This window comes from Capra hircus, chromosome 5 (assembly GCF_001704415.2).
Source record: "Capra hircus breed San Clemente chromosome 5, ASM170441v1, whole genome shotgun sequence".
Lineage (NCBI taxonomy): Eukaryota > Metazoa > Chordata > Mammalia > Artiodactyla > Bovidae > Capra > Capra hircus.
Window position 1 is genome coordinate 63,854,370 of NC_030812.1, and position 27,395 is coordinate 63,881,764.

Here is a 27,395-nt window from a genome sequence, read left to right on the forward strand (position 1 = left end):
AGTGATTCTTTTCAGTTGAAAGAGTACATGTCACTCTTTTGCCAACAACCCTCTGACACTGAATTTTAGCCAGGGGCAATTCTGGAGACTTTTTGATTGTCACAACTGGGGGCTGCCAGTGGGGTCTGGTGGGTAGAGGAGTGTCCTGCAGTGCACAGGACGGGCCTACAGCGAAGTCCCTGGTCCACACGACAGTGGAGCCACTGTTGAGAAACCCTGCTCTCATGGTATCCAGCTCCTGCGGGATGAAGTCCACAGTCCTCATGGTGTTCCTTGGGGCTCTGTAATCTTAGCCCTGGCTTCTGACCTCATCCCCCATCATGCTTCGTTTAGCCTGTTCCAGCTGGAGTGGCTGCCTCAGTTCTGCTCACAGGGGCAGGCACACCTATCTGGGAATTGGCATTGCTGCTCCCTGTGCCTGGAATGCTTTTCTTCCAGGTGTCCTGCAGCTCACTTCTTGACTTCCTTCAGTTTTTGCCTTCCGTGACCACCCCTCCCGACCCCCCACACCAGTCTTCTCTGTCCAGCCTCCCTTCCCCAATTTGTTTTTGTCCACCATCCTCACCACTGTCATTAATTATTTACTTGTGAGCTACGTTCTGCTATTAGAATAAGGGACTTTTTCTGTGGTTTCCTGCTATATCTAGGAAAAGTCACTGGTACATGGTAGACAATAGATATTTGTTGGAGGATAGTACACAGTGGTTAAGTGGCTTATTTGGGGTTCCATCGCTGATGCGGATGGGCTGACTACCCTACCCCAGAGCTGGTGTGCCGGCCCCTGCTCTGTACCTCTTCCCTCGTAACTCAGTGCCTGGGACATGGAAAACACCCCACAAATATTACACATCCTCTCATATGGCATTGTCATTTATTGCTGAAAAGACAGCATTGGACTTTAGTCACAATACAGTATTATAATCCTGTCTCTGCCTCCACTTGGCTGTGTGTCTGTTCTTGAGCTTGTGACTCTCTATTGCTAAGCCTCAGATTCTTCATGTCTTAAGTGATGCTAAATGTCCACATATAATTTTTACCTGTTCTGTCTTACATTTCTGTCAGTGATAATCTTCTGTGGTTTCTAGTATAGCCTGACGTCTTTGGGGTGTGTGGCACACTTGGGGTCTAATAAATATCTCGTTGCAGAACGTTTCCTTTGGAGCCATCTGTGTTGCTGTTGGCTGATCTCTATTATCAGAGATTATCCTTATGTGGCTGCAGGGGGCCACTTTCAGAGGAGGCTTTAATGGAATTATTTCCCAAGCTACAAGCAAACATTTCGACTGGTATATCCAAGGTACTATGGTTTTGTGGTGTATTCTCTGCCTCTCATCTTTTGTTTTTATTTGTATTGCCAAGGGTTGTCAGAGCTCCTTAATCAGAAAATGCTGCTTTGAGGTGGTTTTTGTTTAAAGCCGTGATTCCTAAACACTGACCTACTAGCTGATTACAGCAGGATTAATTGGGGAGCTTACTAAAAATATAGATTCTGGGTCGCCACAGTCCCAAGTTCTGATTCAGCAGGCATAGGGTGGAAGTAAAATCTCTATACGATTTTTCAAAGTCTAGGTGATTCTGCTGCTCATTAAGGTGTATAGAAATACCTGAACATGTTACTTGTAAATAAGGATCACTAATTTCAGTGGAATTAGAAGTTTAGTCAGAATCTTTGCACTTATTTATAGAGATGCTTATAGTGTCATAGTTCAAAGAAATAGCATGGTTTTATGGTTTCGTTATCTTCTCAGTCTAGTCTGGTCATTAATTTTCCCATGGACCGTTTGAGTCAGGTGTTGGTTGGTGTTAGAATATGAAATAAGATAGAATAAACATGTACTACTCTGACAAGTGGCAGGTATATCGTTTATAATTCCATGAAACTTAACTCTAGCTCTCATTGACTCTGTCAGTTTCTTCTTGCTTTTCAACTTTGGAGTTTGAAACATGCTTTTTAATTTCTGTAGATTCGACTTTTGACAATAAGGATCCTAAACCACTTTGAGGTTAGGCTTCCGGAATTAATGGAGGTATTTTAACTGTTCATTTTGAATAACTTAAAAAAAAATGTAATATGATATATTTTTTCCTAAAATGATAATTTTGCAGAAAATTCAAATACTATGTAAATATCTATCACAAAATTTGAAGAAAAAAAATTGTAATTCTTTTTCCTGCCCTTTCAGTAAGGCCATCACTGAAAATCCAGTTACTTGGTGACTGTTAGACTTTTGTACATATGCATATAATTTAGTACATACTTATATAATTTAAACAACTCGTGTCACACAGGGTTTTCCATATCAGTTCCTCCAGCGCTACCTCATTTCTTTTAAAGTTTGAATAGTGCCCCACTGTTTAAAATGTTGTATTTAACCAGTTCTCTCTTGCTGGATGCTTAGGTGGGTTATTGGTAGTCTTCATCATTTCCAATAATACTGCTGTATACATTGTTACACAGATATCTGTACAGTAACACGAATGACTGCTTCCAGAAGTAGAAATTACTTCTACTTAGAAGTAGAATTATACAGTGAAAGTATATATACATTTGCTTTATTTTGATAAATGTTGCCAGTCTAGAGATTTTTTTACTTTTCGCGCCTGTGCTAGACCTTTAACATAAATTACTGACCAAAAAGTAAATAGTGTGAAGAAAGAATCATTTACTCCAAAAATGTGTTACTTATTTAATTTAAAATGTTAATATATGCCAGTTTTTATCTTTTAGACTTCTGTGCACATTTGATAACTCTTTTTGGAAAATAAAAACACTGACCTTCCTCTTGGTTTCCTGTGGTTGTTCAGGATGATGGGCTCTCAGAGCGTCAGTCTGTTTTTGCTATACTGCGCCAGGCAGAGCTCGTGCCAGCCACTGTGAATGATTACAGAGAGAAGCTTCTTCATTTGAGAAAACTCAGGCACGATGTAGTGCAGTCTGCAGTCCCTGATGGGCCATTACAGGAGGTAAAACACTTTTAAAAAAATATTTAATTTATACTTTAAGATCTGCCTAGCTAGCTTTTTTTTTTTTAAAGAGGGAAGTATACCAAGTAGAAAAGTGGAGAGAGTTTTTTTAAAAAAGAACTTTTTAAAAAGAATTTAAATAAATTCCCAGCTCTGTTCAGTGTTTTGAGTTAAATGACTCTGCAGCCTTTTCAATAGTAACAATACTCTATTATCCTTCCTTCTCCTGAGTGTGTATAGTATGTGAGAATAAGGGAGCTTCCCTGGTGGCTCAGATGGTAAAGAATCCGCCTGCAATGCAGGAGACCTGGGTTTGATCCCTGGGTTGAGAAGATTCCCTGGAGGAGGGCATGGCAACCCACTCCAGTATTCTTTCCTGGAGAATCCCCATGGACAGAGGAGCCTGGTGGGCTATAGTCCGTGAGGTCTCAAGGAGTCGGACACAGCTGAGCGACTAAGCACACACGTGTGAGGATAAATAGTAGGTAGCAGCAGGAGGAGCAATGTCAAGTTAACAATCAGGTACAAAGAATTGATGCTTTCAAATTGTGGTGCTGGAGAAGACTCTTGAAGAGTCTCTTGGTTGGATGGCATCACCAACTCAGTGGTCGTTAGTTTGAGTAAACTCCAGGAGATAGTGAAGGACAGGGAAGCCTGGTGTGCTGCAGTTCATAGAGTTGCAGAGTCAAACACAACTTAGCGACTGAATAGCAACTCACCTCCCGATTTTTTCAATGCAGCAGGATGTCAGCCCTCTACCTTTTCTATGAGGCATTTTCTGTCCATTACCCTTGATATATCATGATCCCTTTGGGAAGAAGGCCAAGTGGAGGCATTCCCGTTTCTGTCAGAGCAGTTCTGTCCCTAACTTGTTTTGTATGTCCTATGTAATGTTTCACTTGGAAAAGGGTTCTGATGCTAAAGTAGATACATGCACCACCCCCCAATAACAATGAAACTACTATGTTGCATGATGCTTCCTGAGCACATGGGGATGCTGGTGACAATGGTTATCATTCCAAAAGGGATTGAGAAGACTTTAGGTCCTCTGAACTAAACTCTTGATGTATAGTCTTAAGAACTCACATATCTGCTCATGAAGCCCCAGCTGCCACTCACAGTACTGTTCTGGGTTCTTAGGCACCTGTACTTTCCTAATTACTGTTCATGTTTTGTCTTGTCAGGTGATAGCAGTGTTTGTTAGGAGTGAGTTTAATCATGAGTCAAATCTGTTGATTCAGATACATTCTTCCTGCATAAACATCTGGAGTGAGTTCAAATACTATTTTTGCTTTAGTGATTCTTCTCTGTTGAATAGCCAGTGACGTTTTGGGGAGAGGAGGAAAATTACTGTAACTGAAATCAGTATTGATACATAGAAGTTTTTTTCTTAAAACACAAGCTTCCTTCCAAACCTCAGGTTGTCCTAAGTCAGGATATTTGCGTTTTGATGCTGATCGGAACTAGTTCTCTATGATTACAGGTGCCACTTCGTTACTTATTAGGCATGTTGTATGTAAACTTCAGTGCTCTCTGGGATCCTGTTATTGAACTCATAAGGTAAGCCTGGGTGAAATGGATGAAGCTGTTGTGCTTTCATTACTGCAGAATGATGGAGCCAGTATTGTACTCCAGGGTGTAGTTTAAATGACTGGATGTGTATACTATTTATAGTTACCTTAAAGACATTATGGGACAAGGTGAAGAAAAGATAAACATTAATTTATTCTATCTGATACCAACTGTTTGACAAGTCAGATGTTTTATATGTATTTCTTTGTGCTTTGAAATCACTTTGAGGAACTTTCTCTTTTTTACTTTATGTTGCATGTCTGTATTATTGAATTTTTTATAGTAACAGTAATATAATAAAAGTAAAAATTTTAATACATAATTTTATTTATATATATAAAATCTTTGAGCCAAACTTTAATTTTAAAATAAGACTTCTTAAAACCTTTGCTGTCTAGTATCCAAAACCCTTTAATGCTAAAAAAGATTGTCATAATCATATGAAAATGCATATGTTGTGCCTCATTTGTAGAAATCTATTCTTTTGTAGGCATTTGTCTTCAGATTGTCTACCCTTTTTGTCAGATTGGAAATATATTATATATGCCCTCTCAAAAGCCTAACTATTAGTTCTAAGTAGTGTAAGTATTTTGAAAAATAAGAAGTACAAAAGTTGCTTATGACTCACATTCAGGGATAACTTAATATTTTAATTATATCCTTTTTTACTTTTTTTTTTCCCTATGAGATCTCTCAAAATAAGACCTGTACTATATATTTGTTTTATGATCTTTACTCTTAGTTCTTATGCACATGAAATGGAAAATAAGCAGTTTTGGAAAGTCTACTATGAGCATCTAGAAAAAGCAGCTACACATGCTGGTATGTAAAGGAATTTAAAGAAGAGAACTGAGGGGTCGGGGGAAAGATTGTTCATTTAATTATTTTTTGGCCATGCTGTGAGGGTTGCAAGATCTTAGTTCTTGAACCAGGGGTTGAACCTGTTCCACTTGCAGTGGAAGGGCAGAGTCCTGACCACTAGGCAGCCAGGGAATTCCCTAATTACTGCTGCTTAATTACACATGAAATTGGGAAACAAATGAGAAGTAGATTATCTTTAATAACCTTTGTATGTGGTTTATTGTTTGCTTGTATTACTAGAGCAGGAAATTCTCCCACTGGAAGACATACATAGATGTTGTTAGTAACATTTCTCTAGTGGTTATGATGACCTTTTTTCTTTCAGAGAAAGCATTGCAGAATGACACAAGAGATGAGGAGAAGTCCATTGGAGATGCAAATTGGGAGCAGACTCAGGAAGGAAACGTTGGAGCGCTTTATCACAAGCAGTTGACATTGAAAACTGACCTTCAGGAAAGACTGGACCACACCAATTTTCGTTTTTTGCTCTGGCAAGCTCTGGCAAAATTTCCAGAAAGGGTGGAGCCTCGGTCCAGGGAGCTTTCCCCACTTTTCTTGAGGTTTATCAAGTAAGTGTTCTTTCCTAGGAATATGTCGCTAGTAGGGTGTGAGGAAGAGAAGGTACAAAGTGAAATTCCCAGATTGGCTGAGTTCTTATATCTGTCTTCTTTTCAAATCACTAGCACATCTCTAAAGCACTGGCTCTATGGATAACAAATAAACTAGTTGTGTTTACTTGTTCTTACATGAATCAAAATCTAACCAGCTCATAAATGGTTTTAATAAAAAATTCCAGGTTGCAAAGTAAGAAAGGCCATACTGACTTAGGTCAATGCACAGTGGCCTTGTTATTTCTTGCCCTGTTGTTCGTTGTTTTTTTGTCTGCCTAGGGCTTAAAAGTACTTTCAGGTAACTCAACCCCAGCCACTCTTTTTTTTTTTTTTTTACTTTATTTTACTTTACAATACTGTATTGGTTTCACCATACATTGACATGAATCCACCACAGGTGTATACAAGCTCCCAATCCTGAATCCCCCTCCCACCTCCCACCCCATATCATCTCTCTGGATCATCCCCGTGCACCAGCCCCAAGCATCCTGTATCCTGTATCGAACATAGACTGGCACTTCATTTCTTACATGATAGTATACATGTTTCAATGCCATTCTCCCAAATCATCCTACCCTCTCCCTCTCCCTCAGAGTCCAAAAGTCCGTTCTATACATCTGTGTCTCTTTTGCTGTCTCGCATACAGGGTCATCATTACCATCTTTCTAAATTCCATATATATGTGTCAGTGTACTGTATTGGTGTTTTTCTTTCTGGCTTACTTCACTCTGTATAATTGGCTCCAGTTTCATCCATCTCATTAGAACTGATTCAAATGTATTCTTTTTAATGGCTGAGTAATACTCCATTGTGTATATGTACCACAGCTTTCTTATCCATTCATCTGCTGATGGACATCTAGGTTGTTTCCATGTCCTGGCTATTATAAACAGTGCTGTGATGAACATTGGGGTACATGTGTCTCTTTCAATTCTGGTTTCCTTAGTGTGTATGCCCACCAGTGGGATTGCTGGTCATAAGGCAGCTCTATTTGCAATTTTTTAAGGAATCTCCACACTGTTTTCCATAGTGGCTGTACTAGTTTACATTCCCGCCAACAGTGTAAGAGGGTTCCCTTTTCTTCACACCCTCTCCAGCATTTATTGCTTGTAGACTTTTGGATTGCAGCCATTCTGACTGGCCTGAAGTGGTACCTCATTGTGGTCTTGATTTGCATTTCTCTGATAATGAGTGATGTTGAGCATCTTTTCATGTGTTTGTTAGCCATCCGTATGTCTTCTTTGGAGAAATGCCTGTTTAGTTCTTTGGCCCATTTTTTGATTGGGTCGTTTATTTTTCTGGAGTTGAGCTGCATAAGTTGCTTGTTTATTTTTGAGATTAGTTGTTTGTCAGTTGCTTCATTTGCTGTTGTTTTCTCCCATTCAGAAGGCTGTCTTTTCACCTTACTTATAGTTTCCTTTGTTGTGCAGAAGCTTTTAATTTTAATTAGATCCCATTTGTTTATTTTTGCTTTTATTTCCAGTATTCTGGGAGGTGGATCATAGAGGATCCTGCTGTGATTTATGTCAGAGAGTGTTTTGCCTATGTTCTCCTCTAGGAGTTTTATAGTTTCTGGTCTTACGTTTAGATCTTGAATCCATTTTGAGTTTATTTTTGTGTGTGGTGTTAGTAAGTGATCTAGTTTCATTCTTTTACAAGTGGTTGACCAGTTTTCCCAGCACCACATGTTAAAGAGATTGTCTTTACTTCATTGTATATTCTTGCCTCCTTTGTCAAAGATAAGGTGTCCATAGGTGTGTGGATTTATCTCTGGGCTTTCTATTTTGTTCCATTGATCTATATTTCTGTCTTTGTGCCAGTACCATACTGTCTTAATGACTGAGCCACTCTGTTTTGAACCTCTTGAATGTTTCTCATGATGCTGAGGAATGTGCTCTCAAAGAATAACAAGAACTTTCTGGAGTACTGTTTTACTTTGACTAGATATGCTCTGTGAGAGTCAGATTGCTTTAAAATGCTAAAGATAAGGGGTGCAAAATATAGAACAGTACTAGTCAATCAAAGGTAAATTTTCCGTTATTATTTTGTTACATGGGAAAATGGTGTAGGGTTGGGTTAGGCAGGCCACAGACCACAGCCTGCCAGCCTTTTCAAGGAACAGCAGGGTGATCCAGGAAGAAAGTAGTTGGAGGTGAGAGCAAAAAATTTAACAGAATGAATTTGTGTAGGGGCTTTGAAGTGACAGTAAAGACTTTGGTTTTTATTGTCAGTGGAATAGAAAGCCTTTGGGAAGGTTAAACAAGGATTATACAACGAATGTTTTCTTGAGAATTTTTCTGGCTTCTGTTTTGAGAATGGACTGTGGGACAGAAGTGGTGAGAGCAGAGGGACTGGGGAGGGGAGTTGGGAGGAGATGGCAAAAATCTGTGCAAGAAACGATGGTGACTTGACCATGGTGGGAGTAATGCAGATGGTGAGAAGTAGTTGAATTCTGGACACTTTTCGGATTTCAATTTAAAAAGGTACGTTTTTGAAGAATTGCAACTAGATTAACCTGAGGCATTTGCTAATATTACATGTAGGATAGGGGTTGTGAGTGGTGGGGGGTATGCAGTAAGGAAAAACGGGAGAAAATAAGAATATCTATAAGGTTTTTTGGGGCCTGAGCAAGTGGAAGGAGAAAGTTACCATTGACTGAGATGGAAGAAATACAGAAGTTTGCTGATTTGTGGGGAAGATCAAGAGTTGTTTTGTTTTGTTTTGTTAAAGACATATTAAGTTTGGGATACTAAACAGACATCTAAGTAGAGATTTCAAGTAGACAGTTGATTGTGGAGTTTAAAGTTCAAAGGAAAGGTTTGGTTTTAAGATAATAAATTTGAGACTCATCAGTATATGGATAGATTTTAAAATTATGAGATAGGGAGTGAAGTCACACCTGGGGTGTAAATGCAGGGAGAAAAGATTTCCAAGGACCAACTGTAATATTTTGAGGTTAAGGAACCAGCAGAGGAGTCCAGGACAGAGTAATAGAACTAAAACCACTCAGTATTTCTTACAGTAATCAGTGGAATCAGATCTCTAAGACATCAATTAGATGAAGAATAAGGGTTGACTTTTGACTTTAGAATGACCTTAACAAGAGTTGTTTTGGTTAATCTGATAGAGATGAAAGTATGATTAAAATGGGCTTAAGAGAAAATGGAGAAGAAAAATGGAAACGGCAAGTATGGGCAGTTCTTATAGAAAGGAAGCAGACATAGGTGGAAGGAAGTGTGGGAATGGAAAGAAGGCCTTTGGTGGTATTGCTGTTTAACTTAATTAAACAGTCTCTATGTATGTAATGCTGGTGTGAATGATCCAAAAGGGGGGGGAACTAGTCACACCGGAGGGGGTAAAATCGCTAGAGCCCTGTCTTTGAATAGGTAAGGGGAGAAAGGATCCCATGCATAAATAAAAAGGTTTGCATGAATAATTCATTCTGGGAAAGGTTACGAGCAAAGATGCACACAGGTCAATAGATATGGTGGTAGTAGTGTAATGATTTTCTCTTTTTCACCCTTTGGGCTTTAATTTATTTCTAGAACAGGAACAGTGACATTTAGCTTCCTTTCCTTGTTTTGAAGATCATGTAAAGTAATGTTTATCATTTGTTTTGTGAATTTCAAGGAGCTGTACCCATGGAAGCTGGTATTAAAGGTGTTAGTAGGATATGAAGTTCCTGTCATGTTGATTTTTTAAAGTTTTTTTGTAAAGAAATAAATTACTCCTTAGCCTTAGGTAAACATCTACCTCTATTAGGACTAGGTACTGTGGAGGTGGGGATGGAGAGAGGAGGCTGTAACAGAAAGTGAGTCTCTGAGTTTAAAAAGATAATGACTAAAAAGATATAATTTTTAAAAAATGTTTAAGGTGAATTGGCACTTAATACCTATAAACAATATCTTGATAGATGATCCAAACTAATGGAAAACCCAAGAGTCACCTTTAAATCTGGCTTTGAAATACATTATAGGCTTTTTCTTTTGGGGGCTTATACATTTATACTTCTAAATATTTTTCAAATAATTTGATATTAGTACTAACTGTGAATCCCTTGTAAACATTTTCTGAGAAGCCCCAAACCAGCAGCAGAAATGAATGACTAACAATAGAAACAGTATCTTAATAATAGGTGACATTTAATGACTACTTGCTGTGTCTTATAGACACTCTTATAAGTGCTTTGTATGAACTGTCTTATTTATAAAAATACTTCATTTGGTTAACTGAGCGTTGAGAGTATAATACGGATGTTTTTAAATAGTGATAGTACAGTTTGTAAAGGACAGAGCAACTTTGTTCATTTCATTCATTCATTCTTTTTTTTTTTTTTTTTTAATTTATTAAGGGGAAGAGCCTGCTAGCTAAGAATACAGCATTGAGCCTGGTAGTGTCTCAGCCCTCCAGGTGTGGTATAGTGTATTAAACTGTAGTATATTTCTTTAAGGTGTGTTTATAGGATGCTGTCCTCAAACATGTGTCAGCATATTTTTGAGTGAGGACTTCAAAGTCAGTCTGATCAGTTTCCTCACATCTATAACCCAGCGTCATGCACAGAATAGACAGCATATTTATAATTGTTAGATTAATGACCCAAAGTGACACAAAAGTAATGCACTGAACAATAGCCTTCAAGGTAGTATTAGTTACCTACAACAGTGGACCAGAATTTAAGCTATGGAATTCAATAACACATATGAATACCAACTGCACAAGCTTAGAGGAGCCAAAACATGAAGCATTGCTGATTTTCATTGCCTGGACATTCCATTCGAGTCTGTCATATTGTGACTTCCCTCAAAAGCAACAGAACTGATAGTCCTGCCTGTCTTACCAGGCCATACCTGGAGGACTGGAATTTGTTGTGGCACTCTTTTTGAAAGGACATCCTCAAAACAATGTATTTGGGATACACATACAGCATGGTCTAAATACTGTAATATAATCTACCCCTACACACTCCTCCCCGAGTTGTGGTTCCAGAGACAGGGAGGCCGATTTCAGCTTAGTCCAAAATAGACATTTCAGTTATTCTCAACAGTGTAAACGATGAAGCAGGCTCTCTTCTGCAGTTAGTGATAGACTTGTCAAATAAGGTCCCTAAGAGAGGCTGCATTTAAATATTGTGGAAGACCTCCACTAAGGGGCCTCTGGCGTTTCTTCTGTGTGTGAGTCTGTGAACTGGGGGCACACGTTTGTCACAAGCGTTTAGGATATCTGTCTGATCTCTTTCCACTGTAGCAATGAGTATTACCCAGCAGATCTGCAGGTCGCACCAACCCAGGATCTGCGAAGAAAAGGCAGAGGGCTGGCAATAGAGGAAGCAGAAGAGGAGACTGCCACCAGAGACGACGACGAGTTGGAGGAAGAGCTGGGGCCTCAAGAGGAGCCCTCACAGAAGAAAAAGACAAGAAGAGCTGCGGCAAAGTAGGTTCAGCGTTGCTGAAAGATGCAGGGCTCCGGGAGGGGCAGGAAGAGACCTCGTGTGACCGCCTATGAAGTAGCCAGGAATGAGATGAAATTACTCAGATAATTATTTACCAAACTGCTGCATCTTCCCAGGATTTTCTTTTACAGCCTAAAGAAAACTGCCAGTGTTCTGAGTTTTTTTTCTTTGCTTGCTTATTTTTTATTTTTTCTTGTTTAGCTGCAGTGTGTTAGAGTTGAGGGACTTTGGAATCATCTGCTTATAGCACCTTTTTATAGATGAGAGCCCTGGGCCCTGTAGCAGTTAAATGGCCTTGACCTTTGCCGTTCGCTTTCATAGCACTGGGACATTATGTTTGTGTGCTAGGGGAACACAGAATGGAACATATTTTCTTTTATAAATAAGGGTGTCAGCACTCTCAACTTGGTCTTTTGACTTCTGTCTTGATTACTTTTGGCTTTCTTCGCTTTTTCATGCTGTCATATTCTCTTTCTGGCTCTCTGGATTATTCATTTACCTAAATTGTTAGAAATCTTAGAAAAAAGAAGGGACTGTGCTTTCAGCTTACTTAAAGATTGTCTGAATTGAAGTGTCAGGGATTCACCAGATTGGTGCTGCTGTGTTACTGTAACACTTTGCATCTCAATCTCATGTTCCCACTTGTTGAGTCTTTCCCATGAGTCATCTATTCGCCGAGCATTCAGCAGCTGTATTGAGGTTCTTCTGCTAAATGCAGAGCTACAGAGATGAATGGTCTTTAGCCTCTGCAGAGCTGAAAGCAGTCTAATGCCTGGTGAAATATTTTAATAGAAATGTTTTTAAAGAAGTTACAGGAGCACAGTAAAAAAAAAAATAATAATAATAATAATTCTACCACAAAGGGAAGACTTTTACAAAGAGGAGATCACCTTTGGAGCTGAGAAACAAGTTTACCAGGCACAGGACATGCTGGCTGATGGAAATAGTGTATAAAGCACAGGGGCGAGAAAGATCACATCCCAGCCTCCCTGCTCCTGCCTTTCCACAGCTCTGAGTGTTCTGTCGCCTACTACTTCCCCTAAGACAGAGATTGCTGCGTTTGTCTTCATGTGCTTCAGCATAATAGCTGGCCAAGGGTTTGTCCTCATATTTGTTTGCTGAGTGAATGAATAAGCTACTCAGGTGCTCATACATCTTTTGTTCTTATCCTTGGACCTTTGCTATAGCATTCTTTTTGCAGTGCCCTTGCCTCATTGCTGCCAAGGGAAATTCTAGTCATAACTTCAAGGCGCAGTTCTCACACTGCCTCTTCAGTGAAGCTCTTCCTGTCTTTTGAAGTTATCTAATTATCTACCCACCTTCAAACTTTGATAACAGCTCCTCTGGTCAGATGCTGTTCCTTGCCTTGGATATTAATTTTTTTTTAAATAAATCTTCCATGTAAATTTAAAGCTCTTTAAAGACAAGTTCCATGTCTTGATTAATTTCCCTGCCCCTTGTAGCCAAACCTAGAATGTTGCTAGCATTCAGCAGCATTGAAAGTGTAAGTAAATGTATAATCACATTCTTCTGGGGGCCATCTCAGTATATTCATAGTTCAATTTTATTAACCCATGGAACACACCCCTCACTGGTAGGTATTTAATGAGAACCTGTAAATTAACTTCTGTTTGTCTCTTGAAGGCTACATGGCACATAAAAAATACTTAGTAAATGTTGAGGGAAGGAATATATGTTTCAGTAGATTTTAAAATTACGTTTTGTAAAACTGCAAAGGCTCAGTGATAAGTAATTACAGGGACATTGTATCAGTCAGAGCTTACCAGAGAATTTGTTGGGTAGGTTGGAAACTGGAGCAGGATTTGATGCTGTAGTCTTACATGTGAAATTCATAGGGTAGGATTTCTATGTGACAGCCTTATGGCAGAATTCCTTTTCTGGGAAACATCAGTTTTTGTTCTTCCAGCTTTCAGTTGACTCGATGAGGCCTACCCACATTATTAAGGGTCATCTCCTTTATTTAAAGTCCACTGGTTGTGGATGTTAACCACATGTACAAAAATATTTTCGTCACAACGCCTAGATTAGTGTTTTGTTATACAGCTGGGACGGTAACTTAGATTGACACGTAAGACTAATCACAGGCATTTAGGTTAAATATAATGATAGTGCTTCCCTTACCCCTGTTTCTCTACGGTATCTAAAGAGGTCATAATTTCCAGCTGTTTTTCTCTTTATTAACTAGTAAGACTTTCAGTTTTGCTTTTTTTTTTTTTTTGCCTATTCTTAGGCAAAGAAATGTGTTGTTCACTAAACTCTTAGGAACTGAAGTACCACAACTTGTTTTCTTTAATTCAGTCCTGCAGAAAAGCTGGAAGTCTTGTTCTTTGTTGAGATGAGGAATGAGATGCTGAGACATTCTGGGACTTTTCCCAAAGTCAGCAGCTCAGAATGGCAGAACCACGCATGTGGCTTGGTTTCTACCTCTCTTCACTTCTCCCTGCTTAGGTTCTTGAAATAGGCAAATAACATCTCTCAAGATCTTAATTTATTCATTCAGTTTTTTAAGTTTTAATGCCTCTTTTAAATTATACATGGAAAATAGTTTTCTCACGTGTTTTTAAAGCATCACGGAGTCTTAAGTATTAGGAAGCTGAACATGTAAATGCAGTGGAAGCTCTCTGCTCATTCTGTTTTGATGGAACCATTTATTTGAAGGCAACCCCATCTTCAAGTTTAAATTCCAACCACAGAACATTGTGCTATCTTTCTGTTTCTTGGTAAGCAAGAGCCATGGTTTTCCAAACTTGGACCTCTGTTGCCTGACATCAGTTTTTATGTTATATGAAAGTGAGGAAGCGTAGTATGTTCCACTTTCCTGTCTACTGCATAAAAACTAGACAGAAAAAAAAAGGATCATTCCAAAAATCATCTGTGTTCAATTTTGGAATATGTTAGTGTTTTGATTACTTTCTTTCTATATTTGGTTTCATTTAAACCATTCTAAGCACATCCTGCAGAGAAGGCAGTGGCACCCCACTCCAGTACTCTTGCCTGGAAAATCCCATGGATGGAGGAGCCTGGTAGGCTGCAGTCCATGGGGTCGCTGAGGGTCGGACATGACTGAGCGACTTCACTTTCACTTTTCACTTTCATGCATTGGAGAAGGAAATGGCAACCCACTCCAGTGTTCTTGCCTGGAGAGTCCCAGGGACGGGGGAGCCTGGTGGGCTGCCGTCTATGGGGTCACAGAGAGTTGGACACGACTGAAGTGACTTAGCAACTAGCAAGCACATCCTGAATGGTTTTCTGAGGTTGGGAGCCTGAATTTCGGGGAAAGGCCTGCCTGAGATTTAGAATTTCTGGAGAATGGTTTCTTAAATTCAACTAATTAAAACTTGCTAGTGTAATTAACCGTGAAAGTGTATTTGAGATGTTTAGAGTACTTGTCAGATAAAATTGGTAGATACTGTCATCTTACGAAAATAATGTCTGTTTTTATATCTGGTTTTTCTTTTTTCTGTTTTTCTCTCTATCTTTTGTTTGTTTGTTTTTTGCATTTTAGGCAGTTAATTGCTCATTTGCAAGTTTTCTCTAAGTTTTCAAATCCACGAGCCTTATATCTGGAATCCAAATTATACGAGCTGTATCTTCAGGTAAGTAAAATAAACTCTTGTCACTGTAGTTAGTTGTGAACTTTTTTCTACCATTTTCTTTACCCAGGTTTTCAGTAATTGTTGACTAGGGCTGATTTCTACATTTTAAGTATATATTTTTTAACTAACAGATACTGTCTGTACCTTGAGGAACAGTTTTAGACAGTACTGATTTAGTGGATTTTAAAGAAATTGAGGGTGACTAAACATTAATTGGCTGTGTTAACAGTGGGTGTAGCAAAGTGTTCATTGTCTCATGAGAAGGGAGTAGGCGTTTGTGCCAAGAAAGCTGCTACTTTTCACTGCTAGGCACGTTAGCCTTATGGAGCCCTAGCGTTTCAGGGTCTGGTAGACTGAATGAAAGTAGGTGGAGTAGTAGTCTGTTGCAGTTATAGTATATGACCTTGAATTCCAGAAAATATTGCAGAAGAAAAAAAAAAACTGATGTCAGAAGCAGAGTAAAGCATGGGATGTCATTCTTAGCCATCTGGGGAAATAAGATTTTCTCTTTTCACTTGGAGATTTTTTAAATGAAACATTATTTTGGCAGAATTTATCCTTATTTTGTCTATAATTCAGATATAACTTGTTTATAAAATCAGAAGTCAAAATTCTCAGTTGTCGACAGGAAGCAAAGATCTGGACTGATCAGAGAGGCCTTAGAGCTGGGTCTTTCTTGGCATCTTACTGACTGTGGTTACCTTCATGGTATAAGAGCTTTCCCTCATTACAGGACCAATCCAGTTGGTGTAAATCTAAAGTCCTGTAGGGAATTGGCCTTGGCCAAAAGACAGACCTGAGAGTTTGGCATGTGGGATGCAGGTGTCAGAGTTGTGTTTTTGTTTTGTTCCTTACATACATTCTATTTATCTTATGTTACCTCCAGGACAATGTAAAGCTATTGTCATGAATCATCTTTAACCCACATCTAAAAATTTAGATTTTAAGAATTTTAATTTAGCAAATTAGTAAAAGTAAATTACTATCTGATGGCATGTATATATTTGACTTCATTCATTTATTTTATAAAATATCATTCCTAGTTGTTGCTACATCAGGATCAGATGGTACAAAAAATAACACTGGATTGCATAATGACATATAAACATCCACATATTCTCCCTTACAGGTAAGTTATTTGAAGCTAAAGAAATGGTGTTTAGGGGGCTATTTTTACTCTCTTTACCAGAGAGCCTCATAATTTTTTAAAGGCCCCAGGAAATTAACCCTCTTTTCTAAGGTAATCATAATGCTATTTTCAGGTAAGAAATGAAAACTAGAAGTATATTTGTTTGTTAAGAGTGCCTCTTCATAGATAATAAGGTAGGAGAGAGAATATTAATTGAAAAATATGTGTTGAGGTTATGTCATTTCTTCTTGCTTTATATAAGGCATTAAAATCTTGGTGATTACTTAAGGATCATCGTAATTACATTCCAAGAACTGAAGAAAGCTTTCATATTATGCTTTTTTAAACAGCTGAATTATTGACTAACCGCTTATAATCCCTCTGGGGCTTCCTTTGTGGCTCAGCTGGTAAAGAACCACGTGCAGTGCGGGAGAGGGTTTGATCCCTGGGTTGGGAAGATCCCCTGGAGAAGGGAAATGCTACCCACTGCAGTATTCTGGCTTGGAGAATTCCAGGGACCATATAGTCCATGGGGTAGCAAAGAGTCAGACACGACTGAGCCACTTTCACTTTCACTATGATCCCTCTTACCTTTTAAAATTTGAAACTTGCCATTTGGGAAGGTATTTGTGTGAAGACTTTCTTTTATGGATGTCAGCTACGATGTAAAATATTCTTAATGCCTATTTCTTTTATGTGTATATTTATTACTCAATTATATTTTTAAAAAGTAGTTTTGATTAAGTGATGATTCGTGCTAAATTCTATTTTTAAAGGGAAAACCTACAAAGATTGCTTGAAGACAGAAACTTTAAGGAAGAGATAGTGCATTTTAGCATTTCTGAAGACAATGCAGTGGTGAAAGCAGCCCACCGAGTAGAGCTGTTTCCTGTTCTGATGAGGTAATTTATACTCTTTCAAAACTGATCATAAGGATTGATCACAAAAACAGTTGTGAATATCGTATTAGGATTCTTTCAGCAATTGTAATGGAATATTTCATCTTGAATTTTATTCATTTTTATAATTGGTTCTTTGGGGAAAGTCAAATTGTTATAGAGACTTATTTTAAATATTTTGTCCCTAATATGAGGAAAGATCTTGACATTGTGTTTTTTTAATAGTGCTATTAAAATTAAATCCAGTATTTCTCTAAGGTTTAAACCATTGAGAAATAGTAAAAATAATGCATTTGTTTGATAGGTAATGAATTATGAGATATAAAAACTAACCATGTATAAAACTTTATTATAGTTTTTACTGGATTTTTCTGGGTCAAAAAATAATTGTAAATAACAATCATCAGTCAGCTTGTTAGTCCCTGTTTAAAAACCTCTGAGGTCCCATTTTACTGAGAACAACAGATGGAGTCCTTACTACTCCCGTAAGGGCCTGGTATGACCTAGCCCAGACCTGCTTCTCTAACATCTCTCTCGTTTACCACCCCTCTCAGAGCCCACACCACAGTCTTTCTTCATAGTACTTAATCATCCATCATGGCCTCTTACTATCCGTCTTCTCTACCAGAAGACAAACTCCATGCCTCTTAGGCAGTAGTGGTAGGATGAAGTTTGTCTTCTCTTTTCTGATATAAATACCCTCTTCACTGTTTTGTCATTTGATCTACATATTCCCTACAGAGCCTAGATGAATTAATTGGAGTGGTGGTAGTTGTGGTTATCCTTGTCTAGCTACTGTATTTAACAGTAATGTTTCTAGAACAGTTGTTCTTGTCTTAAAGTGTGGTCTGCTCCTTCTTGGTGGGGGCTGTCCCAGAGATGCTTCTCGGACATCCACGAGGTTAAAACTTTCTTCATAAAGACATTCCCTTTTCTCGTTGTGCTCCTGTTTATGCTGACCAGGCAAAAGCAATGATGTATAAAACTCCAGGTGCTTAGCATGAATCAGGACAGTGGCTCCAAACTATGCTAGTCATTCTTCATTGCCACAAACCTAGAGTTAAAAATTAAAAGTTGGTTTCACTCACTGCCCTTATTAAGTCTTGAGACTTGAGTACTTGTCTTTATTGAGCTTCCCTGGTGGCTCAGAGGTTAAAGTGTCTGACTCCAATGCAGGACACCTGGGTTCGATCCCTGGGTCGGGAAGATCCCCTGGAGAAGGAAATGGCAACCCACTCCAGTATTCTTGCCTGAAGAATCTCATGGACAGAGGAGCCTGGTAGGCTCCAGTCCACGGGGTCACAAAGAGTCGGACACGACTGAGCGACTTGTCTTTATTATTCTGTATGAATTGAGAGGTATGCATAAAACACTTCTTCAGCTCATTGGTTTCCATGGAATTTTTTATCAGGTTTTCCAAGTAACTGATGCATATTACAGAATCATTCATGGGTCAAGATCTGTTCAAAGTGCAGAGTAGACAGATGGATTTTAATGTAACAGAGTTTACAAAGTTCACTGATAATGGTTTTAGATTCCACCTTGCAGCTGGCCTTTAAGAAACTGCCTCTTCTTGAGCTTTGGTGTAGAATCAAAGTGGAATATTCACAATTATCTGAGAAGAATTATCTGAAAGTTTATAAAATATGTTCCTCTTCTCCAGTGCGTATCTGTGTAAGGCTGGATTTTCTTCAACCACAGTATATTGCAACAGATTGAATGTAGAAGCAGATAGGAGGATTCGTTTATCTTCTAATAAGCCAAGCAATAAAGAAATTTGGAGAGGAAAAAAATGTACAACAATGCCTCTGGTCTCTCTCATTTGGAGAGGGGCAGGTTTGGAAAATACAGTTTTTATTAAAAATGTATAAATACTAATAGATAAAAGTCACATATACAAAAGCTCTTCAGTAATTTTTAAGAGTAAAAAGGGATCCTAATATCAAAAAGTTTGAAAACCATTGTCTTTAAATATTTTATGTTAAGTCAGTAATTCTATCACGCTAAGAAGGTAGCTTTTATTACTATGTTATTTAGTTTTTTTCTAAATGATTGTTGAATTTTATTAGAATGCCTATTGACATGTATTTGAATATCATATTAACTTTTTTCTATGAGCCATTGATCTGTATTAATAGACTTCAGTGGTGATTCTTTCTTGCCTTCCTGGAGTAATCCTTATTCAGCTTTAATACCGTTTTAATGCAGCACTGGGTACTGTTTTCAGAAATGTTGTAGACTTCCCCCACCACCCCATTATGTAGTTATTATTATTGAAGTATTTATAATATTGTGTTACTTTCAAGTGTACAGCACAGTGATTATTACTTGTATATATTTTTCAGATTATTTTACATTTTAGGTTATTATGAGATACTGAATATAGTTGTTCCCTGTGCTATACAGTAGATCCTCATTGCTTGTCTATTTTATGCATAGTAGTTTATATCTGTTAACCCATACTTCTAATTTATCCCTTTCTCCATCTCTTTCCCCTTTGGTAATCATAGTTTGTTTTCTGTGCCTGTGAGTCAGTTTTTGTATATAGATTCATTTGTATTATTTTTTAGATTCCACATATAATTGATATCATATAATATTTGTCTTTGACTTAACTTCACTTTAGTATGATAACCTCTAGATCCATCCCTGAAAAAGGACTAGTTCCTTCTTTCTCCCTGCTGTGGAACTATATCATGGGGATTGTTTTTCCTTGAAAGTTTTAACAATTCATCTGTAAAACTGTGTTGACTCCAAGTTTACTCATGATTAATGATCTCTTCAGGTTTTGTTAGGTTCCTTTTGACTATTTATAGATGTCGATTTTTTCCAGAAGATTGCCCATTTAATTGAAATCTTTCCAGTTTCCTTGTTTTACTTATAGTTGCACTCTTGTTTTACTTCGTTTTAATCTATATATTCCTGTTTTCATTTTTCCTTATTGAGACTTATCTCTGGCCTGCCTGTTTTATTTCTTTTTCTCCCTCCTCCAAAGAACCAGCTTCCAGTCATTGTCTTTATCATTTTCTTCTTCCTGCTTCCCTTTGCCTTGTTTGTTGTTGTTATTTTAAAATCTCCATGTTAAAAATTTGATTTTTATTTCATTCTTCCCTGTTTTAGAAACATTCATATAAATCTGTTGAGCTGCTATTCCAGCCTTCTAGGAAAACAAAACAACTGTGTTTTAGGATTAATGTGCAAAAAAATAATGTTTTAGGATTAATGTGCAAACAAATAACCTTCTTGGACATTTTAGAATTTTGTATGGTCGAATGAAGAATAAGACTGGAAGTAAAACTCAGGGGAAATCTGCTTCTGGTACCCGCATGTCCATCGTCCTGAGGTTCTTGGCAGGGACCCAGCCAGAAGAGATCGAGATATTCTTAGACCTGCTGTTTGAGCCTGTGAAGCACTTCAGGAACGGTAGGTATCAACTGCCTGCCGCGCTCTGAATGCACATTCTCTGTTCAGACGTCTGCCGTCTCAGGCTGTTCCCCTACGCTCTTGGGCATCTTTGTCAGGGGGTTGGTTGCTCCTCCCAGTCTCAGTGGTGGTCTTTTGCTGACATGCAATTCATTTAAATTTTGATTGAATTAGGTGGACCTCACAAATGTTCTTGGGATTATCATCAGCCTTGTGCTAATAAGCCCCTGATTAGAAAATGTGTATTTTCTGCTTCTGTTGTACATTTTGGCCATTTGAAAAGTGATGCCAAGTTGTAGAGCATGTGCCAAGCGCTTAGTCACTCAGTCGTGTCTGACTCTTTGCGACCTCATTGACTGTAGCCCGCCAGGCTCCTCTCTCCGTGGGAATTGTCCAGGCACAGATACTGGAGTGGGTTGCCATTTCCTTCTCCAGAGGATCTTCCCAACCCAGGGGTCGAACCCAGGTCTCCCACATTGCAAGCATATTCTTTACCAACCCAAGCCACCAAGAAAGCAAGCCCTTGAAAAGTGGTACCTCTCAGACATATATGATGAATAGGTTTTTCCTTAGAAACTTAAAGCATGCTGCAGAATGAATCTTAATTGTCCTGTCGGGTATTCTTTCACTGAGTCATTCACCTACTAAATAATGATTTGTCAAATACCCCCTGTGCCCTGGACACTGTTGAAAATAGAAAACTGAGCATTTATAACCTCTGCTCTTAACCTCACAGTCTAAACAAAGTGGGTTAGTAACTGTATACAGTGTGATGTTCTGTCATATGTTCTCCAGTATGCGAGGTTAGTAATTAAAAGTAATACTGGCTAACATTTATTGAGCATCTACTTCGTGCCAGAATTAATGACAGGCTCCTTTACCTAAAACTCAGTTGACCCTTAAAGCAGCCACATTAGGGTTCAGTATTTATTTGTTGCCATTTTACAGGTAGGAAACAGGCTTAGAGAGGTAGGTACTTTGCCCTGGGATTTGAACCCAGATGAAGCTGGGATTCAAACCCAGATCTTCCTGACTACAATACCTCTATTCCAATTTTATAATTGGTTTGCTTTAGGCAAACATAGATTTATTTGTAGGGTAATGTGTTGCTTGTTGTTTTTTTAATAATAAGTATAGCTGTTTAAAAAGTTTTCATTCAGTATAATATTGCCCTGTGAAGAAAGTTGGCTGTTAACAAATACAAAAGGTTTTGTTCAGTGCAATGGCCTCTGTTGTAAGAGTGTAGCGATAAATGATACCTTTATGGATAAACCACTTAGGTGTGTGAATCAGCAAGCTCATGATCTCATACCAGTTGGTCTGAAGTAAAGCTCAAGCAATAACAATTCAAGTCTTTTAAGTAAGTTATGGAATCAGTTTGGCACCCATTTATAAAGGACTATTGTTTTACTTATTCGCAAGCAGCTGCAAGAGAAATAAAACATTCGATTCTCAGCCTTTAAAGAGCTTATCACATAGCAAGGTATTTTCTTTGAAACTGCTGAAATTAGCATAGTCCATGAAAGCTCAGAGGGGAAAATGTGGAAAGTTGATAGACGGAATATTAATAAAATGGAATTCCTCAGGTTTTGAGGAATTGTATAAATAGGGGAAGAATTGGGCTTAGAGACTTTGTTCTTTCACGGGTTTCTTATTCTCTCTTATTCCTCAGTTTCCTCATCTATAAAGTGATAATAGTAAAACCTACTATATCTAGCTCATTTAATGTTTGGTAAGAATCAGAAGGAGAAAAAAATAAGTAAAATATATTATCTGTAAATTATAACAATAGAAAATGCTCTATTATTGGGAGAAATTGAAAGGAAGCTGTAATTGTAAATGGGAACGAGCTAATATTTCACTTCACATGCTATCTCTGCTCTTCTGTGTTTTACCAGGAGAGTGCCATTCTGCTGTCATTCAAGCAGTAGAAGATTTAGATTTGTCTAAAGTTCTTCCTTTAGGTCGTCAGCACGGCATATTAAATAGCCTTAAGATAGTCTTGAAGAACATTAGTCACCTGATCAGCGCATATTTACCAAAGATTCTGCAGCTACTGCTCTGCATGACTGCAACTGTATCACACATCCTTGACCAACGAGAAAAGGTGAGCGAGATTCACTTTAAACTTTAGCTTTCTTCTTGGGCAAATAGGACTTCCCTGGTAGCTCAGCTGGTAAAGAATCTGTCTGCGATCCACGAGATCCTGATTCAATTCCTGGGTCTGGAAGAGCCCCTGGAGAAGGGAATGGCTACCCACTCCAGTATTCTTGCCTGGAGAATTCCATGGACGGAGGAGCCTGGCAGGCTGCAGTCCACGGGGTTGCAAAGAGTCGAACATGACTGAGCAACTTTTATCACTTTCTTCTTGGGCTAATACAGGTCGGTGTTTTACTTGGAAAATTGGTTGGAGCCTGAATAGCTAACATCATTCTAGGTTAAATCTTTCTTATGTAAGGTGTCTCTTTAAAATGACCTTTCCTTTTGGGAATCTTCACTGTTATAAATGCTTATGAATAGCTAGAAAATGCAGATTATATCAAGTGTCTATTTAAAAAGGAGGTGAAATGGTAGGGAGGCACTTAGTTCTATCTGTGTCTCAGAGACCAAAGTCTGGGATAGTTGAACTTATGTTTCTTAGATTTATAATTTCAGAAGCCTGAAAGTATGAGAGACATCTTCTAACTCTCATTTATTCAGAGTATTTGGAGAATGAAGAGAACACTGTTGGCATTGTCCTTGTTGAGATAGAGTTGCCCAGAAGTCTTGTAAAAGTAAATGCTTACCTACTCTAAATGCAATGTTTTAAGTGAAGGTAAGTAACAAGATTGGGCATGATAAGCCAACTAGCTAACTGCCAGGAGACTTCATGAGATGGTGCTTAGGAAATGTTTTCTGAAGGATTCTGAAGATGATATATTTATGTTCTGTTGAAACAGGTGTGTGAACATAAGTTTATTCTGTGGAGTTTAGGGGAACTTAAAATGTTTTTATGGACTAAAGACTTCTTGAAGGAGATAGGACCTGAAGTGAAAATCCATACTCAGGTTTCTGCTATTGATTCATAACTCAGGTTTCTGCTGTTGTTAATGACAAATAGGCACAGTTTTAATTTGGCTAAAACTTATTTGTTTTATCGATGTGCCTGGTAAACTGCCTCTCAGATACAGCCAGAATTTTATGCTGCCTTATTCATTGAGCCCCTACTGTGTCAGACACTGTACTAAGCACTGGGGTGAAGGATCAAACAAAAGTTCCTGTCCATTTAATTATTTAGTAAATATTTACTTCACACCTGCTATCTGCCAGACATTGTTGTAGATGGAAAATGAAATAGTAAGGGCTCAGTATCTTGGGGAGATTAGATGGGAAGTTTTTCAGCCCCTAGAGCCCTGCAGCTCCTGGTTACTATTGAAGAACCCATTGCACCTCCAATAGAGAGGGACCAAAAACTATGGGAGAACAAAATGAACCCCCAGGTGTGGGACCAGGGGATTCCTGGACGAGCCCACCAAGCTGAACCAGTCATCATTGTCCTCCGAGAGCCTACTTGGTTTCCTAACTGGAAACAATACCCTCTCAAAAGAGAGGCTCGAGAGGGACTACAGCCTTTAATAAATAAATTCCTTCAGTTGGTAAGTTCTAAGAGGAAAATAAACTCAGGAGGTCCCTCTGCAGACGTCTGTAAGTCATTCTCTGTGTCCCTGTTTTCTCTCCAGTCCTCTGTTCATGACTTCTAGCCACCTTGGCCTCCCCGAGCCGCACCATTGTCCCCTCATTCTGGGCACTTCCTTCCCATACCAAGGTCTGAAAGTCTGCAGGCAGGAAGCCAAGGAATGTGTAGGACTCATCTCGACTGTTTCTCCTCTCTCAGGGATGACTGTCCTCTGTTAACTGCTGTCCAGTGTCCAGAAAATCATTGTTTCATATGTTCTTTAGCGTTTTGAGATGGGAGGCTAAATCTGGTCCCTGTTATTTTATCATGTCTAGAAGCAGTAAAACCACCTGAAGAGAGCAGGCACAGCAGCCCTGCAGCTAACACAGGGCTGGGAGCAGCTCATGTTCCCGACAGCCAGAGCAGAAACCTCATGAAATGTGGCATCACAGAGTGTCCTTGGAAAGGGACTGTCTCTGTAGTGGAGCCAGATTAGCCCAGGCATAAAAGCTACTGTGCCTCCACCCAACAGAGCCTAAAAAGATCAAACTTTTCCTGAGTAAATCAACTGCATCCCAGAATAAAGCTCAAAACCTTTTGGGTGATTTAAATGAAATTAGAGTTCACAGTGTCTAACATCCAGTTGGGTATTACCAGGAAAGAGGAGGATTTTGCCGGTAATGGGGGAAAAAAAAAAAAAAAAAGGATAGAATCAGACCCAGAAATGATACAGGTGATAGAATTAGACAAGGACATTAAGAAATACGTGCCATACATTCACAAAAGTAAAGGAAAGCATGAGCGTGTTAGGGAAAGACATGAAGATGTAAAGAATTTAAAATAACTAGAGGTAGATGGGTGCTGCTTTTAGTAGGGTGTTCAGGGTCACCTCTCAAGAGCTGATATTTGAGCTTATACCTACCCAGCCACTGGAAGAACATTTCAGGCAGAGAAAACGACTAGTAGCACAAAGTCCTGGGGTAGAGCAGTATTGACATATCCCAGGAAGAAACAGAACTTTAGTTTTTGTCTTATAGTGAGTGACAGTGACTGCCTGTACATGGGCATGTTAAATCACGAAAGTCCTCTGACTTTCTGGTTAACTTAGAAGATGTTACTCAGTAATGCAGCCTTACTCCTGAGTCAACAATCAGTAATTCAAAGGATCATTTATGCAGTTTCACAGTTCATTAGACAGTGAGGTGCTAGCCTTCCTGACACATAAAAGCCTTCTTTTCTTCTTTCTTGTTAATTCTTGGACAAGTCCAGGGAATTCGTTGAGTTTCTGTAATGAATTATCACATAGTAATATGCTCAAGTGAGTTAAAGTTCTGCACTTGTGTGTCTGAGTGAAGTCAAAAATTGACTTTTTTGTATCTTTCAGATCCTTCAGAGCATTGACTGACACTGAAATGGTGTCTTGAAGGTTGTTTTGATTTGGTTTTAGTTTTTTGTGTTTTTTTGTTTTGGTATATTTAAGTAAGGAAGTAACTTGTAAATGTCCATAAACTCTGTCATATGGAGTATTCCTCTAGGAATTAAAGTCTGCAGTTGCTCATTCTTAGGCTTTTTCTCCAGTTTAATTTCTCAACAATTACTGAGAAGACTGAGCAGTTGGCCCTGTAGTTACAAAAGAGAATAGAACATGCAGATTCTACTTGATGGGGGCCTTGGGGGGCTGATGGAGGTGGAGGAAAGTGGGGCCTCTGATTTGGTGTCATGTTTGCCAAGGTTAGTTTCTTATTGCTCCAGGGGATCTTGATACCGTGCTTCTTCAAATATCAGTAATAGTTTTTATCTTTCGCCAGATGTGATCCAGAGAACAATGGAAATACTGCCAGTGGAACTGAGGCAAAACAGAATGACTTGTAACAGTGTCGCTGTCTTCTGCTTGTCTGTCACTTCCTCTCTTTGTAACTTGTATAATGAAATAATTAGTTAGAAGTGAGTGGTAGAAACTTGATGGGTATGCCAGCCATCATGATTCCTCAGATTTACACAGCAAATTAATGGCATCTTCATACTCTCTTGAATTTAAAATGTTCAGTTTCATATTCAGATACTTCTGTTCATCAGATTATCAGATTCTTATGACAAGTAACTTAAGAGTTTTCTCCATGTTATCGTGGCCACAAGACTTGATGTTCATTATGTTAGAGCACTTGTGTTGTCTTCATACATTTTAGTGTGCTTTAAATGTCACTAATTAAAGTCAAGTGTAGAAAATAAGTTGCCACTTATATATCTGGAGCTCACAATATGTTAGTCAAGTGGAAAAACAATTAGGTTTTGAATCGTCTCCCATTTGTTTGATTTTACAACATTCTGTGCTTGGGAGAAATCTGAGGCCTTTTTTTCCCTCTGCCTGACCTAAATCTCTTCATCTTTTAAGATCCAGTGGAAATTCTGCCTGAAGTTTAACCTTTCTCTGATTTATAGTAATTCTTGTCCTAAGTCAGATATCTTTGTTATTTTTCATTTCACATGTAGTTTAATAAATGTTCAGGAAGATTATAAGTTGAGGTCAGGACTATGGCTAGCATACCATGGGACTCATTAGTATAGGCTCAGTATATTTTTCTACTCTGAGCCTAAAAAAATTGGCTACATTATTTATATTTTATAACTCGTAGGAAAGGAGATGCCAGAACCTGTTAATAAAAGAAATTTGCTGTTAATTTAGACATCTACTGACTCTAGCTTCTATGCCTCTAAACAGACAAATCTTATTTTTCTCCAAATTGTATTTTCCTTTGAGCTGTATATTTTGAGATCTTTGCAGGCCTTAATTCATTCTCCTTTACTGCACAAAGTATTTCACTGTTTGAAGAAATTATAAGTTCTTCAGTCCTGTGGACTAATTTTAACAATAACCAAAAACTCATAGTCTTAAAAAAAAGTAAAAATAATAATACAAATATAAAAAAAATAGAAAAGTGGCTTTCATTTGAAATGAACATTTAGATTTTATTTTTCCTAATCTGAAGGATTATAATGGGAGAAAAAGTTTTGTTTAGAGTGTTCTATTTGTGGAAAGAAATCAGAATTTTACTTGAGACAATTGCTTGAATAAAACAGTAAAACAGTGTGGAATACAAAACAGATGTTCCCACTGAGATTTTGTTTTGCCTTGAGGACACTTAGTGTGATTTTGCTGGACATTGATAATAGAACACATATCACCACTTGATTTTTTTTTTTTTTTTTTGAAGTCT

The 27,395-nt window shown here is 38.3% G+C and overlaps 1 protein-coding gene across 1 annotated transcript in view; it reads left to right on the forward strand.

Annotated features, from left to right (window-relative positions):
• UTP20 (UTP20, small subunit processome component) overlaps nt 1–27,395 on the forward strand; it is an 86,922-nt gene that overhangs the window by 19,229 nt on the left and 40,298 nt on the right. Inside the window, exons 16-27 of the mRNA XM_005680513.3 lie at nt 1,147–1,297; nt 1,965–2,027; nt 2,806–2,964; nt 4,448–4,524; nt 5,279–5,358; nt 5,723–5,966; nt 11,253–11,438; nt 14,984–15,074; nt 16,118–16,203; nt 16,980–17,105; nt 20,359–20,525; nt 22,424–22,632. Of these exons, the coding sequence (XP_005680570.2) occupies nt 1,147–1,297; nt 1,965–2,027; nt 2,806–2,964; nt 4,448–4,524; nt 5,279–5,358; nt 5,723–5,966; nt 11,253–11,438; nt 14,984–15,074; nt 16,118–16,203; nt 16,980–17,105; nt 20,359–20,525; nt 22,424–22,632 (1,639 nt within the window). The remainder of the gene's footprint in view (nt 1–1,146; nt 1,298–1,964; nt 2,028–2,805; nt 2,965–4,447; nt 4,525–5,278; nt 5,359–5,722; nt 5,967–11,252; nt 11,439–14,983; nt 15,075–16,117; nt 16,204–16,979; nt 17,106–20,358; nt 20,526–22,423; nt 22,633–27,395) is intronic.